The sequence below is a fragment of the Mixophyes fleayi genome, chromosome 11 (assembly GCF_038048845.1).
Source record: "Mixophyes fleayi isolate aMixFle1 chromosome 11, aMixFle1.hap1, whole genome shotgun sequence".
Taxonomy (NCBI): domain Eukaryota; kingdom Metazoa; phylum Chordata; class Amphibia; order Anura; family Limnodynastidae; genus Mixophyes; species Mixophyes fleayi.
The window spans coordinates 98679533-98698730 of record NC_134412.1 but is presented as its reverse complement, the minus strand read 5'-3'; the positions used below and the strand labels follow the sequence as shown (position 1 = coordinate 98698730).

The window sequence follows — 19198 nt, the reverse complement described above, 5'->3', positions numbered from 1 at the left end:
GGGGGATACTGAGGATGAACCAGCGCTGGTGGCTGCTGATCATAGGGGGATACTGAGGATGAACCAGCGCTGGTGGCTGCTGATCATAGGGGGATACTGAGTTAGAACCAGCGCTGGTGGCTGCTGATCATAGGGGGATACTGAGGACGAACCAGCGCTGGTGGCTGCTGATCATAGAACCAGCGCTGGTGGCTGCTGATCATAGGCGGATACTGAGGTAGAACCAGCGCTGGTGGCTGCTGATCATAAACGGATACTGAGGTAGAACCAGCGCTGGTGACTGCTGATCACAGGGGGATACTGAGGTAGAACCAGCGCTGGTGGCTGCTGATCATAGGGGGATACTGAGGTAGAACCAGCGCTGGTGGCTGCTGATCATAGGGGGATACTGAGGATGAACCAGCGCTGGTGGCTGCTGATCATAGGGGGATACTGAGGATGAACCAGCGCTGGTGGCTGCTGATCATAGGGGGATACTGAGTTAGAACCAGCGCTGGTGGCTGCTGATCATAGGGGGATACTGAGGACGAACCAGCGCTGGTGGCTGCTGATCATAGAACCAGCGCTGGTGGCTGCTGATCATAGGCGGATACTGAGGTAGAACCAGCGCTGGTGGCTGCTGATCATAAACGGATACTGAGGTAGAACCAGCGCTGGTGACTGCTGATCACAGGGGGATACTGAGGTAGAACCAGCGCTGGTGGCTGCTGATCATAGGCGGATACTGAGTTAGAACCAGAGCTGGTGGCTGCTGATCATAGGGGGATACTGAGTTAGAACCAGCGCTGGTGGCTGCTAATCATAGGGGGATACTGAGTTAGAACCAGCGCTGGTGGCTGCTGATCATAGGGGGATACTGAGGATGAACCAGCGCTGGTGGCTGCTGATCATAGGGGGATACTGAGGACGAACCAGCGCTGGTCGCTGCTGATCATAGGCGGATACTGAGGTAGAACCAGCGCTGGTGGCTGCTGATCATAGGGGGATACTGAGGATGAACCAGCGCTGGTGGCTGCTGATCATAGGGGGATACTGAGGATGAACCAGCGCTGGTGGCTGCTGATCATAGGGGGATACTGAGTTAGAACCAGCGCTGGTGGCTGCTGATCATAGGGGGATACTGAGGACGAACCAGCGCTGGTGGCTGCTGATCATAGAACCAGCGCTGGTGGCTGCTGATCATAGGCGGATACTGAGGTAGAACCAGCGCTGGTGGCTGCTGATCATAGAACCAGCGCTGGTGGCTGCTGATCATAGGCGGATACTGAGGACGGACCAGCGCTGGTGGCTGCTGATCATAGGGGGATACTGAGGACGGACCAGCACTGGTGGCTGCTGATCACAGGGGGATACTGAGGTAGAACCAGCGCTGGTGGCTGCTGATCATAGGCGGATACTGAGGACGGACCAGCGCTGGTGGCTGCTGATCATAGGGGGATACTGAGGACGGACCAGCACTGGTGGCTGCTGATCACAGGGGGATACTGAGGTAGAACCAGCGCTGGTGGCTGCTGATCATAGGCGGATACTGAGGACGGACCAGCACTGGTGGCTGCTGATCATAGGGGGATACTGAGGACGGACCAGCACTGGTGGCTGCTGATCACAGGGGGATACTGAGGACGGACCAGCACTGGTGGCTGCTGATCACAGGGGGATACTGAGGTAGAACCAGCGCTGGTGGCTGCTGATCATAGGCGGATACTGAGGTAGAACCAGCGCTGGTGGCTGCTGATCTACGTCACACAACGCAGCAAATAAATTTACTGGGAGCTGGTGACATCACTAATGTCTGCATAGAGTATAGGGAGCGGATTCACTACAGAGATATGAGGAAAACCTGCTGTACAATAATAGCATGCTGTCTGATGCAATGAGTTATGTCACATCCCATACTCATCCCATAATTATGTTTATACCAGTGTTCTGCATCTTCTTCCTTCAAGCTGCAACTGCACTGGAAAAATAACGTTTTGCGGGGGCCTCACAGAGCCACCAAAACCCATTTCTGTAACACACATAACATGTATTTGCTGAGCCACAGATTTGTGCTCGGACCTCAAGCAGTTTAAATGTCTACAAATTAGATACTCAGCACTTTACCAGAAATACTGCAAAACTCAGACAATATTTAATGAATTCACATGATACATCATATGGGAAATGCAGCATTAAATTCTCATTATCATCTTGATGCATTTAAAATGTTTAACGTACTCTGGGAGTACCAAATGTATTCAGGCAGAGCGATGAAATGGCAGCTGAGCATTAATTATTAACCCTTCGCCCTCTTTGATGTAGCAACATTTTGCTGCAGAGTTTTCTGAAGATATAATATAGGTCGTTCAAACCCCTGTGTTTCTCACCACGAGATGCAAGTCAAACTGTGGTGCACGTGGTAATTCTAAAGCACCCCTCACATTTCACTTTTGTAATTAATATATCACTTCTACATATTATATAACCCGTCATAAGTATGCACAGCCACACCACTGGCTGCTAGAGATAGAATACAACATGAAAGACCATATTTACTTACATTTCAGTACAATTAATCAGGGACAATTATTGTACTGGATATAATAATGATATAGATATAGATATATATATATATATATATATATATATATATATATATATATATATATATATATATATATATATATATACACACACACACACACACATACACACACAGTATGTCTCTATACTTCGCAGGCTTCTCTGTCTCTGGAGCTAACACTTACTCGCATCTCCTTAGGTTACGCATGCGCACATCCATTTTGCATTAGTTAATGTAGGATCCCTCTCCTGCAATGCTCTACCCTATAGGGCTTAACAGCTAATGTCAGGTCAGGTGGCGATAGCCATCATGGTCAACATAGGCTTTTTGGAGCTTGTTAAATTGCTCCAGACCGCAGCCCCCATTGAGAATAATGGGGACTGCGGTTTAATGCAAAACTCAGCCTAATGCAGGAGATATCTATGATATTTCATGCATTAGGCTTTTGATAAATAAAAATATTACTTAAAAACTATGCGGATAAAGCAGTTTCCACATGGTTTATGGCTTAATAAATAGGCCAAAAATTGTTCCCATTAGCGCGCTCCTGCGCTCTCGGATTCCGACTCCCTCTCAACTTGTGTTTAACTGTGATATCCAACAGGTAATCACTCCGGTACTTACTCTGCCTTCACATGTCTCTCTCCAAATCCTGAGCACAATCTCAGAAACTTCTTTACTTCTGGGACCTCTATCTCAACACAGCTACAGCAATTCCTCAACTCAGAGTTCAGGCAAAATGTCCAAATAAAACTCACTGACCTCAAAATCGTCTCACATGTTTCAATCCCTGCACCAAACGCTACATCACTCTCAAACTCCTCCCACACAGAGCATCACTCTCAAACTCCTCCCACACAAAGCATCACTCTCACTCCTCCCACACAAAGCATCACTCTCAAACTCCTCCCACACAGAGCATCACTCTCAAACTCCTCCCACACAGAGCATCACTCTCAAACTCCTCCCACACAGAGCATCACTCTCAAACTCCTCCCACACAGAGCATCACTCTCAAACTCCTCCCACACAGAGCATCACTCTCAAACTCCTCCCACACAGAGCATCACTCTCAAACTCCTCCCACACAGAGCATCACTCTCAAACTCCTCCCACACAGAGCATCACTCTCAAACTCCTCCCACACATAGCATCACTCTCAAACTCCTCCCACACATAGCATCACTCTCAAACTCCTCCCACACATAGCATCACTCTCAAACTCCTCCCACACAAAGCATCACTCTCAAACTCCTCCCACACAAAGCATCACTCTCAAACTCCTCCCACACAAAGCATCACTCAAACTCCTCCCACACAAAGCATCACTCAAACTCCTCCCACACATAGCATCACTCTCAAACCCCTCCCACACAAAGCATCACTCTCAAACCCCTCCCACACAGAGCATCACTCTCAAACTCCTCCCACACAGAGCATCACTCTCAAACTCCTCCCACACAGAGCATCACTCTCAAACTCCTCCCACACAGAGCATCACTCTCAAACTCCTCCCACACAGAGCATCACTCTCAAACTCCTCCCACACAGAGCATCACTCTCAAACTCCTCCCACACAGAGCATTACTCTCTTATAAGGGTCCCTCTCTACCCACCAGTATCTCCAAGTCACAGAGTCTGATAGTTGGCAGGAACGACAGAGCAAAACCGTTTCTTTGATGGGAAGTTGTTTTAATGGAAGCGGACATTGAGATCTCACTAGAGGCAGTGGAATAATACAGGGTGAACACTCACCCTATTAGTAATACATAGCTGATTCAGTATAACGTCCTTGCTATGGAAAACTAGGCTACAAGGCTGACAGCCGCTGATAATTTTTCTACATTGAGGCTTGTAGATTGATAACTGGAGAAAAAAGATGATTTGTTCTCGGACTTGCACGACAATTGTTGTTCAAGGTAACAAACCCACAATGTGGTTTAGAATGTTAAAGTTGTATTTGTCTCTGATTTGCAGAAGCGGCTTTGATCCCAGAAGACAATTCTCACTAATGGGCAATACTATTCATTTACAACAAATAAATACAGACAAAGCAGAATATGGCACAAGGTCTAAATATAGACTGTCTGAGTACAGCTGCATTATGTATAACAGCAGCATCTGCTATGGCCGTGGATGCCGAGATTCCAGACCAGTCTCTGATAAGCAGAAGACAGCTCAATATGGGGAACGTTTAGCCAATATAGCCAGTACTGTCATTCCCCCGACGGAGAACACTTGATTGCATTCTCCTCATTTCATTGGGAGAGGTAAGTGGAATGGAGGACTTGCTGTACTCTTTCAAGAGGACAAATTACACAGGGACTGCCCTCAGAGAGTGCCCTGTGCACTGCGAGACAGCTGAACATGGAAGACACTGTGCAATGTTTTCTAGATTGCTGCTTTTATTAGAAGACCGGCGTGGATAAACGTTGGTAACTCAGCTGTTGTGGAACTACAAATACCATCAACCGTCAGTAATGAGAGAACATTCTTCAGACCACAAGAGTCCATCTAAGTGGGAGGGTAAAAGGAATGCAAATCACAAATGGTCTTTAACCCCTTGCTTGCTAAGGGGGTGAAGGGGACTTAGCTCGTCCTTTGGGATCTGGAGTACCGCTGCAGCATCACAAGGACACAAGCGCGATCATATCATTGTATAACATTGTGCACACACGCCCCCTAGGCAATAAACCATGACAATGCCCGGCATAGGGGGCACCTCAATTTCCATGCTCCTAGCTTTATCCTCTGTAATAGAGATCAGATCTCACGCCCTCCGGCTCCAGGGGATCGCTGTAAAGAGGAGAATTCGCTCTTTCACAGTGAGATACTATCTTTTTGTTTTGTTTTAGAGCCATGACCCGCTTACTCCTGTTCCTAAACAAGGGGGCTCCCGGAAAAGCAGGGGAGTCACCTTCAGGGTGCCCCTCTTTATATGTTGTGTGCTGAGCATGTCAGGATCACTAAACAAAAGAGGGTGTCTCCTTCAGAAGCCAATCACACAGGGGCACCCACATGTGTAAAAAGGAACCTCTTTTTACATTTAGTATGATGGTCACACGTGATCACGGCACAAAGAAACATGTTTATGTAAATATCATTACTATGTTCATATCTGTACCTGGATGTCTTGCTGTAAGACCAGCAGCCATCAAAGTATAACAATCCCCCTATTTCCACAACTAATTTAACAGATAAACGAAAAAAATGTGAAAAAGTTTCCTCTATTGCGCCACCTGCTGGAATTTACTGAGCATTCCAGGCTGGGGTCACAAAGGCAACAACTCCTCATTTGGGGACTTATTTAGTTAGCCACATATTGCGCTCCGAACGTACGCGTAAAAGTTGTGTCATAAATTAAACATACTTGTTAGGATGCCAGTTGTACTACAGGCCTACAAACGCGTATAATTATACCACAATGGCTCAAAAATAGCGTAGACATGCGGCTGGACAGGGCTAGTAGTAGAGCTGAAAGTCACATAACCCTATCTGTGCACAATATAATATAACGAATGGTCACATACATCACAAAGAATAGTGATGACAACGTTATTCCATATAAAAGGTAAATACGAACACCCCCCAAATCCACTGGGATTCATCTTTCCTGCAGCAGTCCAAACGGAAAGGCAGAAATCCGAATAAACAGATATGACGTGATATAATATATCCGCAATGCTAATGAATAAAGCGCTATCAATATCCCAGTAGCCAATCACAGATAGCGTGGCTGGTGTCATAACTATCACCATTCCGTATCATTACATCAGGCCTCCTGAGAAACGTATCAGGGGGGGCAGGGTACGCTGTCCTTAGTGTACTCAACTTACGCCTGTCCACCTCTCTAGGCCTAAGGGGCCGCAAGTCTAAGATACGCACAAATCTAGATACAGACGTATTCTGCTACACGTGCAGTATGGAAGTGTGTATAGTTACACCACAAAAACTGATGTATGTCCAACGTTTGGTTTCCTAAATGCTGCACCTCCTCCGTTTCCTCTAACTCTGCGACCTTCACAATACACTCATCTCATATTTAAAAAAATAAGATGCTAGTAGATTAGGGGGAGCCAGGTATACAAATATGTAAAGTCATCTTTATCGGGGAAACACTATTTTCCACCATTGCGTCACTTTCCTGAAAACTATCGAGCATCCTAGTCTTGGATTATAATGACACAGATGATAATTCTGGAAAATGCGAAGATTTCTGAAGCAAAAGGTGAGATGTGTGTGAGCACAGCACCGAAAAACTACCGATAGTGAAGTCAAAATACAAGGGGCCTAAAAAGTGCCACAGACCTCAACACGGGGGTGAAAAAAGCCTTGGCGACAAAGGGGTTAATTTGAATAAAAATGTTCTAGCCGAGTCCAGTACACTTATAAAAATACAATCCTGGAGATTAATAGCCAATCACAGCCTAAGGTTTTACACCAGTGCACCTGGATGGTCCCTCGCCGTCTCCTCGCTCTCCAGAGACACATCTCAGTATGTGGAGAGGAGCCTGGAGCTAAAGTGTAAATGTTACATCCAGCTCCACCCTCTACCACTTGTACCACCCTGCTCATTAAATACCCCACTTATTCATGTATATATTACATGAAGCAGTTGTGTGTGAGAAGCTATTTATTACATTTATCGGTACACGCCTGGAAAAGTGTCTCTGGGAAGGTGCAACATGGAGGCCCAAAAATACAGACCTAAAAATGCAGAATCTCCACCGTTCACTGTCAGTTTAGCGATCTGTAAATAGCACAAGCAGCAGACCCCAATGTGAGTAAAGGGTGAGCACACATCAGGACACACTACAGAGGGGCTCCAGCTGGGGGAACACAACACTAACTCTTACAACCGAAAGCTGCTTCCACTAATAAGGATAAAAGGAGAGGACTGTGCATTGCGGGGAGATGGAAATAAAACCGTATGTGGAAGCTTCTGCAGAACACGCTAGTCGTCAATTCACCAAATCCATGTAAGTAATCTCTACGTGATCTCTGTGTTACATTGTCTAACACGTCTCTCCTCGCCCTGCGGGAAACACCCACCTCCAGAAACCATTAATGATCTGTGGAAATATAAAATTGGGAAGTTTATACATACAAATGGCAATGATGCTACATGTGATACATTGGAGGTCTCGCAGAGAACGCAGGTACTACAGACACAAATCCATCAACGGGACCCATTGTCATTCAGTTACAACAACCACGGTTTCCAATTTCTAAAGATCAGCAAAGCATTTCTGCAAAGTTCAGGGTTTCCAGATGTCATTGTATTCAGGTTGTGAAGGTTGAGCTCAGAATTCATAGAAAAGTTGTCTATTAAAATTATATTTATGAGCAAAACTGAAGTGGAAAATGTTGATGTTGAAGAACTAATTCTTTTCAAAAATGTCAAGAAGACGAACAAATTGACGCTGTAAGCAACTTCTACCCCACAAAACTTCACATAAAACTTTTTGATTGAACCAACAATAAAAAGTTTGCAAATTAGATGACCAAAAATTAAACTATTAACTCAATACAGTAAACACCACAATTGTCACTGCTGAGTGGTGCGGAAGTAGAGGTGAGTTATGGATCCTACACTCCTTTGTGCGGTTTCTCCATAGATCTTAATAGACAATGTAGTTCCATGTGTTTGGGGCATGCTCCCATTGGTAGGCCGGGCACAGACTCACAGCAGTGTCTGCCTCCAGGGAAACTCTCAGCAGCCAGGTTGGATATAATCAGATCATTGAACAGTATTACTGTCAGGTAATAAAAGGAGTTCAGATGAATACAACATGCTACAGACTTTTTATTTAACCCCCTGTATGCCATACTGTATACTGAGCAGACGGCAGGTTCCTGAAGAGCCACCATAAGGTAACCACCTCACACTAATCCCTCCATAAGGCGGATTATCTAATGATCATCTGTTGTGCTGTTTCTTCCTTCTCCCCAAGCTTATTGCTGCACAGAGCCTGGATGTAGAGATTGACACCCTTCCATATAGGGTGCAGTAACGAATTTACCACCCTACTCCCCCCTTCGCTGGCTCTCCAGGCGCTCTCCACATTTCTGGACCGCTCCTCAGCCAAACTGAAAAGAACCACGTATACCATGCCGAAGGGAGCGTCTGTACGCTGGAGCTTTTTGGCTTTGGGTGAACAATGTAACAGTGCGGATTTCATTGCCAAGATTTAATGGGATGTAAAATGGGCGAAGGAATATAATGAAATGGTTCTGGGAAGTCGACACCCCCACCAAACACAGGGCAAATCTCCGGATGTTCCTCATCAACGCCAGCCAAGAGAGAGAGCCGCTTGTTGACTTCAATCTGGATGATATTGTATTTTAGTTACAATAGTATTGTACAAGGATAATTCAGAAAGAAACTCTGCTATTAAATATCAGAGACACTTATTACTCCCTCCCGCTTTATGAATATTTGTGATTTTTAGTCTGTAAATATAATATACCCCTGTATAAGAGTGATACCTGAATACACTGCAGCCAAGGTAACAATCAGTTCACCCCCGATGCAAGATCCAGACAGCACTGACCCGCCACGTTTTCCGAGAACCCAATGACACTTTCTGTGCCCCAAGAAAACACAGATCAGATGGGGGAAGGACTTTACATCAACTTAGTTAAGGTCCGGAGCTCAGCTCTTACCATAGGGATTAATCAGCCATAAATCCTACTGGGAAAGGGTGTGTTCTGGTGTCCTTGTATAGCGGAACACAGTACGTTGGGAGGGTCATAAAGCGTTCACTACTGGAAACCTGTTCTACTATCATATTACTCTACAAACATTTCATTCTGCCGAGTCCATAGAGATACAGATCCTTTCCTTACTGCACACTTTACGCACATCCTCTGCATACAACACAACATCACGTACATCTTCTGCACACATTACGCACATTACACAATATCACGCACATCCTCTGCATACAACACATCACGTACATCTTCTGTACATAACACAACATTACGCACATAACACAACATTACGCACATCACACACCATTACGTACATCTTCTGCACATAACACAACATTACGCACATCCTCTGCACATAACACAACATTACGCACATAACACAACATTACGCACATCCTCTGCACATAACACAACATTACACACATCCTCTGCACATAACACAACATTACACACATCCTCTGCACATAACACAACATTACGCACATAACACAACATTACACACATCCTCTGCACATAACACAACATTACACACATCCTCTGCACATAACACAACATTACGCACATAACACAACATTACGCACATCCTCTGCACATAACACAACATTACGCACATCCTCTGCACATAACACAACAATACGCACATCCTGTGCACATAACACAACATTACACACATCCTCTGCACATAACACAACATTACGCACATCCTCTGCACATAACACAACATTACGCACATAACACAACATTACACACATCCTCTGCACATAACACAACATTACGCACATAACACAACAATACGCACATCCTGTGCACATAACACAACATTACACACATCCTCTGCACATAACACAACATTACTCACATAACACAACATTACGCACATCCTCTGCACATAACACAACAATACGCACATTGTGGGAATTCAATTCCTCCCAGAAAAGCGCCGCGATAAAAGTATAACCGTTAATATCGTAATTTTAACTCTGCTTTCTGCGAGCAGCTCAGGGAGCTGCAAGCAAAAAGCTGGCGTTGAAATTACCGTATTAATGTTAATTACGCTCACTATTACCGTAATATCGGTAATAATGTGCAGGCCACGTTACTTTCGGTAGTAATGTGGCCAACTGAATTCCCCCCATTCTATGCAAATAATGCATGCCACAATATCTTTATTAATAACCTTTATATAGAACCAACACATTATGTTGCACTTTAATTCATTCACATCAGTCTCTACCCCAAGGGAGCTTACACACAATATTCCCCACTACACACACGTAATGTTAACCTACCTGTATGATTTTTGACTGAGAGTGAAACACAAACACAAGGGAATACAAACTCCCCACAGATCATGCCCTGATGGGTATAGAACCCATGGCTCAATCACTGTATGCCATTTGCTGGGCCACAAGATGATGGCTGCAGTGTAATGTGAATGTAAGGATGTACATATAAGAGAGCTTACTGGATAAGTAATAAAAGGTAATAATGGTGGTTGGAAGAGAGAATATTGTGGGGAAGCTGTGTGTCCAGGATGTGAGCAGACATTAATATAGACATAAAGCAGATTCATTATGTAATCAGTCTCCAATATGTCAGCAGCGACTCCTAGGCTGGGCTCAATGCAGTGCCAGCCCTCACCATCTGCTGACCCAGCACTTGGAGTGATTGTCCATAACTTGGGAGACAGTCTGTGGCTGGCACTCTGCGGGCACTCCCAGTCACTGGACACTGGCATGGCTGGCACAATGGCAGCCGTTCCACTCCGGGTGACAAGATGTCATTGCAACTGTATTTTACAATGTGATGAGTATTTATTAAGGAAGCAGTAAAGCGAGAGAGCGATTAAGCTTCGGCTCAGTAAATCAGCAGTTTAACGTTCTCTATCACCTGAATGAAACAGTGGGGGTTGTAAATAAAGGTTGTGTGATCTATGTAAGTTTTGAATATGGAAAGAATTTTTCAGAAAATTATCTTTAACATATACTGCAGTGCTGTAGACAGCAGATTAGGGGAAAGCTGGACGCCTGCACCCTGGGGGGAGATGTGTGTATATCTCCAGGTATCTGTGAGTGCAGAAACATAGGAGAACAGCCATGGGGGCTGTCCATGGTCCTGTTCTAGGTCACAATTATTCTGCTGCTGCACCGCACGCTTCATATTTACTTGGCTCGGTCTCTGCCTTCTGACTTACTCACAATCATTTTGGGACAAACAAGTGATTTTTTCGTATTCACTATAAAAAATCTAAGACTTCTGTTATTTCCAGTGAATAAATAAAAATACCTGCAATAATAAACCAGCGAGTGCTCAGAGCCCCCAAACCCTCCACATCTATCCCTGTAATCTCCTTCCGCACTTCTTCCATCCACCTTGCTGTAATGATGTCTTTCCTGTCTCCCTCGCATGATATACAATCAATCTCTTGCCCAGAAAATGATTGTGCAGTGAGGAACGGCCGCAGGAAGCTCAGGTCCTCACATGCACTTAATACAGATCATTAGTTTTGCAGGAAAAATCCGATTTCCCCAAACTATATTTGTCTTATTCTATCTGTTCCATACTGTGCTTTTCCAGGTTACCCTTGGAGGGGGGGGGGGGGGGTTTGGGGGTGAAGAGAAGTATTAAAGAGCAATATTAGCGGTAGATAAGAAATGTTTGGGATATATTTCTTGTTACAACCAGAGAAGATTCATCAAACGATGAAACTATTTACATCAATCTCTGTCATAATTTAATTTCTGCTGACATCTTCAATATCAAAATCACAGATAACGAGGAGGTGAAAGAGAATGTGAAAGTAAATGCTGTTTTCTTGTATGTAATGTTTGTGCAGTCCTGCTCTTACTACGCATAGTATCATCATCTGTATGATGCTGGTTGTGGAAGTACACTGTAAGCTGGAGAGATATGTGTGGTCACACTACAATTACTGTCAGTGTTACCTAGGCCTCCAGATATCCCCCCTAGAAAAAGACTATTCCTCCCACACTGTAGGTTGATATTAGAGAATATTACAAGAATGTCCAATGAAGAGACACGGACAACATTGATAGAACATATAAGCATATCCTACATATACATTATCTCAATAAGCGATGATAAAATACATAAATCCGATTTATCGCCACGATCTACAGATATATAGGCTAGTAATTGACAGAACAGCATTATCCGACGTGCAGGAAGCCTTTTAATATCTTTCTATAAGGAACTGATGAGACATACATTACACCAGTCTGTAGATGAAATCACAGACCTGGAGCGCCTACATCTGGGACATATGGAAACACAGACAGCATATTGTGAGCAGTGTTATTATCCAATAAAACAATGAGGCAGGACTGTGATTTAATTGGAAATAGGTGTCAATATTACACATAATAAAGAAAAACTGTAAGGATAGTTTAGAATTGTGGCCTGAAGGCAACTTTTTTTGTACAGTTACACATATCTCCTCCAGTGTGTTCAAACAATACCTACAGCTTCTCTACTTCACTGCTCACTCCTATACAGCAGTCACCTCTCCTCAGGGGAGGGCCCGTGGGGCATGACCCGACTCGGCAGCCTATTTTAATGGTAAAAAAAATGCAAGTGGCCCAATGACCCAGCCCAAAGTAGCCCCCTATGGGTCTGGCCTGGGAGGTACACCCCCAGCCCAGCCTGCCCCTCAACCTCCTGCACAATCATGGATGGTCCTACCAAGTATAATCACCATCTCTGGACCCCATGTAAGAGCTATCATTTTCCACTACACAGCTATGAGCACTTTCTACAAAATGACAGCTAGAATCTGAGTGGTTGCTATAGGCAACATCTCCACTTTTTAAACCCGCCAAAAACTCGCACCTTGATACAGTTACCCGCAGGAGTCAATTGCATGTTAGAGAACAAGATGTTGGAAACATTAATAAATCATTAATACAATAGAAAATTCAACCTATGCAATGTATTAGTGATATCTATAAAGGACACAGATTCATCACAAATCAGGCACATTAACCTAATGTTAGTACCAGACCATTGAAGGACAAAAAGGGGTCGTGGCACAGATAATAGTTATTACTATGTACTAAGTCAATCTCTGTAACAGTTTTATTTGTGATGATATAGAATATATTTTATATATATATATATATATATACACATACACACACACACACACACTGCGTATACATAGCTGAGCCCAGCTTTCTGCAACCTTGCTTCTCTTGTCTAGACTAGTCCTGTGGTCACTGACTAACTGATCACAAGACTATTACAATCATCTAGAATAGCCCCTTGTAAGGCTGCACTGCTGTGTGTGCATTGTAAATACTGGGGGTATGGGTGTTTCAATATTATTGGGCAAATTGTTTAATATGTATTTGAATATCACTACAACAATGTTGTGTCTGTAATTTTAGTCTACATAAAGCATCGCCATCTACAGATGGGATATAATGTAATAGGTCAGTATTATATAAAAGGACTTTTCTTCCTCAGAATCCTCATTTTCACAACGCTGAGCCCACGTCAGTAAGACAGGACAGGTGCAGAATAAGGGATGGATGGTAATATGGAAAAATAATGTATTTACTTGTTTTACCCAACAAGATCTTTTTTAAATCAGTTTCAGAAAAATGTTGATAATAATGTAGATAAACTGTATAATCCCGACCCTACATAATGACAGAACAGCACTAGAGTCCTTATAAATAATAAGTGATTAATGAGGTTCAACCGCTAACGGGCTCTGGGCCGTCCATTGTGTTTACCTGGCTTTATGTGGTGCAATGCCAGATACTTCCACCTCCAAAACACTGACCAGGAAACAGCGTCTTCCTGTCACCCCAGGAAAATATGGACGTCCTATAATATAACTGCACTTCTATAGGAGACATCTTGTAACATATCTGAACATCAATAGGAATTGTGGAATTCTGAAAACAACGTGTGATATTCCAGACTCTATATCCTTAATGAGATAATGTCCTCGGCTCCGCTACAGGGGAAAGTGTCTGAATGGCTCTCTGCACTGAATGAAAAACACAGATACCTGCTACGGAGCCTGGTTTGAATCCTAGTGTCAGCTTTTTGTGACAGTCACATTGTCTTCCAGTCCCAAGTACCAAATAATTAACTCGCCAAATGTGACTGAAAAGGTTGTGAACAATACGAGATACAACTGTACAGAACATGCAGAAATGTCAACTTCCCCCATTTACGTCTTACTCCTCGGTCACTATCATGAACACAGACTATCCACAAATAAAGAGCCAGTGCCGACCTTTCACTACCCACATTAGGTGAATGTACTGCACACTCTGGTTCTCTGTAACCAGTGGAGTCAAAAAAATATGAGGTGTAACTCGATCACTGAAACATAATTCAGTGTAAGGTGATGTGGCAGACACGGGTTCAGTAACATGGGGCAATAAGAAGTATTACAACAGTAATAGTGGTGAACCCAAAGGGGTATTAAACGTAAGTGTGCGCCTCTAATCAGAAACATTTCCAAACCTGTGTCCTACTGACTGAAACAATGTGTGTAAAGACTGCGGGATGGCGGGCACAGGCTATTGTGGTACGCACTGAGGGCATATTACTGGGGTGCTACTTTACTAGTGACAGCAAGAATCAAAACGACATTACACGACTGTAACCACAATACCCGACTATAACTGTGTACACAAATGAAACACTGTAAAAACATTACACGACTGTAACCACATTAAACGACTGTAAGCACATTATACGATTGTAACATTGTAACTACATTAGACGATTGTAACATTGTAACCACATTCAACAACTGTAACCACATTCCATGACTGTAACATTGTAACCACATTCCACGATTGTAACCACATTCAACAACTGCAACCACATTACATGACAGTAACATTGTAACCACATTCCACGATTGTAACCACATTCAACAACTGTAACCACATTCCATGACAGTAACATTGTAACCACATTCCACGATTGTAACCACATTCAACAACTGCAACCACATTACATGACAGTAACAGTGTAACCACATTAAACGACTGTAAGCACATTATACGATTGTAACATTGTAACTACATTACATGACAGTAACAGTGTAACCACATTAAACGACTGTAAGCACATTACACGTCAGTATCATTGTACCCAAATCACATGACAGTAACCACAATACACTACTTTAACCACATTACATGACAGTAACAACATTACACTACTGTAGCAATAAACGGCTTACATACAGATCCATCTGCTACCAGCAGCCACTAAAAATGATATATGACCCCTAGTATCTTCAAACCCTCCCTCCTGAATTGTAAGGTAAGACCAATTTTCACTGAAGACTCAATGATATACTGAGCCATAATCTTTCGCTGGTTTCTGATGCTGGTTACCAGAAATGATGTAATAAGTGATACCATGGGCCACACTCTCAGTGTGAGTGTGACAGTGACTGAATGTGAGAAGTGAACGTGTGCCCCACATCCTAAATGTACTACACCAGATGCCTTAAATATATATCTACAGGGGCCAAAGACTATCGTTATAATTATAGCTTTGTAAGGTGCCACAGTGCTCTGCAACACCCGACAAGTATGGAGAAGACCTGGGTGGATGCCCCCTTTTCTGGACACCCCTGAATACGTTGGAAGTGAAAGCACCTGACAGAATCTGCCCTAGGTCACCCTCCAGACATTACTCACAGGGAGGCATCACCAGCCCCTCCCACCCAATGTTTCCTAGCCAGGAAAACAGGGGGTACACTGCCAGGCCCCTTCCCACGCAAACCATAATAAGCTCAATAAACCCAGGAAAGTGTCAGCATTCATTTCTAGAATTCTGGCAGGGTCTGGACAGCATTAATGTAAATCCATACTGCTGTTTATATATAAGGCAATTACCCGCAATGACTTTACTTTTGCTTGCTAACAGTATAGCTGAATAATTGCAGTAGGCATCATTAAATGCTTTCATATACATTACAGAAACTAATCGTAATAACATAATGGCATAACAGTTCCCTGTGTACACAACGCTACCGGTATAGGCAGTATATAATTGATGTTTACGGCATTATAGCTGTCTGATTGTAGAGGAATAAGAACAGGGATCGTGGGCACAGGTAGAACTGAACGTCAGGGATGTTGCAGCGTAGGATGTGTATATACAGTGTTCTGTAATTATCCACATTGTATAAATACACAGAACACTCAGAAAGTTGTATGTTACTCTGTAGCACGTTGTGCATTCAAGTGTAAATAGAACAAACAATTCTACAACAATCACCATTGTGTGGAAAGGTTAGATCACAATTATACACAAGGTCCTCATTACATGCAGTTTTCCCACAGAGGCAGATCTCAGCCCGAGCTACTGATCCAGTTATGAGATCATACAAGTGCATAGGGTAATTAATGAGGGTAATAGGGTCATCCTGGTTTCTAATCTTTAGCTGTGGAGGAAACAGTAACAATTGCAGCTCACTGCCAAAGCTATATAAGGGACAGTATAGATAGCTATAGGATGTGAACAGATTTATCATTTGCATACTGTAATCTGAGGTTGTTTTCTAATACAATTGTTGTATATATAAGGACTTCATTGCACTATACACAATCTTCAATCAAGCAAGTATTAGATATAGCTGAACCCCAGAGCTCACCTTTATCCCAGTGTAATAAACTGTGTCAGTCTCACAGTGTCACATAGCCCCACAGTATACATTTCTCATATTTATACAGACAGATCATCTTCAGCAAAATAATACAAAGTATACTGACAGACCCTATCCTATCCCCAAGACCCAGCCTGGAAACTCTGAACACCTGTGCAATGTATGGGTCACACAATAAGCAGTTTACATCCCTTGTTCATCATCATATACATAATCATATATAATCTACATCAAGTCACAGGGGCTCCTACAGACCACCTACAATCAACAGGTACCATATCAACCCTCCACATGTCATGTAAACACAGACTCCCATAGGTATAGCATGCACCTACAGAGCGACCCCACAATGTACCATACTTCATAATAAGGCCCCCAGACCCCCAAAGTATGCATCTAGAAGTGACCCCACAACATGACATACCACTTCAGAACCCCTGACCCCAATGGGCACAACGTGCACCTACAGAGCCCCACAGCATGACATGTAATCTCAGAATACCCAGAGCATGCACATACAAGTGACCCCAGAGAAAAGAGCGTCTCACCTGAGGATGGCGCTGTCCCCCTGTCGCACCGTCACGTTGTCCATGGCTTTGGGGAAGCCGGGGTCCCCGCTGCGCACCGGCACTCCTGCGGGCACAAGAAAGAGCAGCCTGAGACACAGGGCGAGCAGCCACCTCCAGGGGGCGATCCCCATCCTGCCCCCGACAACCAGGCACTGACACACGCACACACAGTCCCCGGGGCTCTCTCTGCTACATGTCCCCGGACCCCTCCGCATCTCCCCGGGATCCGAGCCTGTGTCAGTGGCTGTCTCTGCGCTGTCTCCCTCCCCTCTCTGACCCTCCTCTCTCTCTCCCCCTCCCTTCTCTTCCTCTATATATTTCTCTCTCATTCGGAGACCTCCTCCTGTTAACCCCCTGTCATCACTCCTTACCTGCAGCTCCGGGGGGGGACCCCTTACACACCCAGAATTTGTCTGCTGCTGATCCCCCAGGAATGTGAGAAACCTATTTCCTCCATACAGCAATAGTCTATCTTGCTGAGCCCCAAGATGTTCTGCAGCAGCCTCACAGACTCTGCACGGGGATTTACTGTATCAATTCCTAATAAAGGTGACATCTATATTCCAGTTGCCATGTCCCATCCAATATCCGAAAATGCACTTTAGTGCTAGGAGAGAAGAATTTGTGATTGTTGTATATACTGTGATTATATGTGTATTGTAATAAGTTAATCTGTTATACATCTGCTATAGCTGTATTGTGTGGATGGATGATAGTAGCAGAACAATAATTATGACCATGTCATACGTAAATGTAGAAATGACCATTAGTTGGTCAGTGCTCGCTGCATATCTGTGTGAAAATCCTTCCCACATTATAAGTAATACACTGCCCTGTTACTAGATATATTGCAAAGATGTACAAAGTGGACACTCCAAGCATTGCAAACTGCGTTCATTGTTACACTATCACAGTCCAGATTTTATATATATATATATATATATATATATATATATATATATACATATATATAGATATAGAGAGAGAGAGAGAGAGAGAGAGAGAGAGAGAGAGAGAGAGACACACACACACACACACACACACACACACACACACACACACACACAGTGGTGGAAGTGGGGGGGGCGGGGAAGGTATACGGTGGTTTGTCATGCCACCACTTCTACTGTGTTTATTGTAACACACTCACATTCAAGTCAAATATATATATATATATATATATATATATATATATATATATATATATATATATATATACATATACATATATACACACACACACACACACACATACAGTGGTGGAAGTGGAGGGTATACGGGGGTATGTCATACTGCCACTTCTCCTGCTACCTTCATTGTATCACTATTACATTCCATTAACTTACATTTAACATACCGCCACTGGGTAACATCATGTTGGCAGGCACAGTACAACTGATGTAGCTCAGTATACAATATATATTTCTATTGTTCTCCTACATCAACAAATGTCACACTAAGTGCTTTATATTTTAGTCATTTGACTGATACATAATACTGATCACACTGTATTTTGCCCAGAAAAAGACTGCATCTTTTAACCAACAGCTAAAATTTTATTTTACTTACAAATGTTTTTATTCCACTTGTAAACAGTTTACATGAACAATCAAATCATGGAATGTGGTCAGTAAGTCACCTTGCTGTGTTGTTCTTATTTCATTTGAGATTTTATGTGTT

General features: G+C 43.4%; 1 protein-coding gene across 11 annotated transcripts in view; it reads right to left on the bottom strand.

The window, feature by feature from the left end:
• NTM (neurotrimin) overlaps positions 1–19198 on the bottom strand; it is a 597738-nt gene that overhangs the window by 289472 nt on the left and 289068 nt on the right. For 8 of the 11 annotated variants that reach the window (XM_075190596.1, XM_075190594.1, XM_075190590.1 and 5 more), the window contains exon 1: positions 17498–17780. In XM_075190596.1, coding sequence (XP_075046697.1) covers positions 17498–17733 — 236 coding nt within the window. In that variant the 5' untranslated portion in view covers positions 17734–17780. Of the gene's footprint in view, positions 1–17497; positions 17781–17889; positions 17909–19198 lie in introns of those variants that run through there. The other 3 variants (XM_075190592.1, XM_075190597.1, XM_075190598.1) reach the window with 2 other exon arrangements.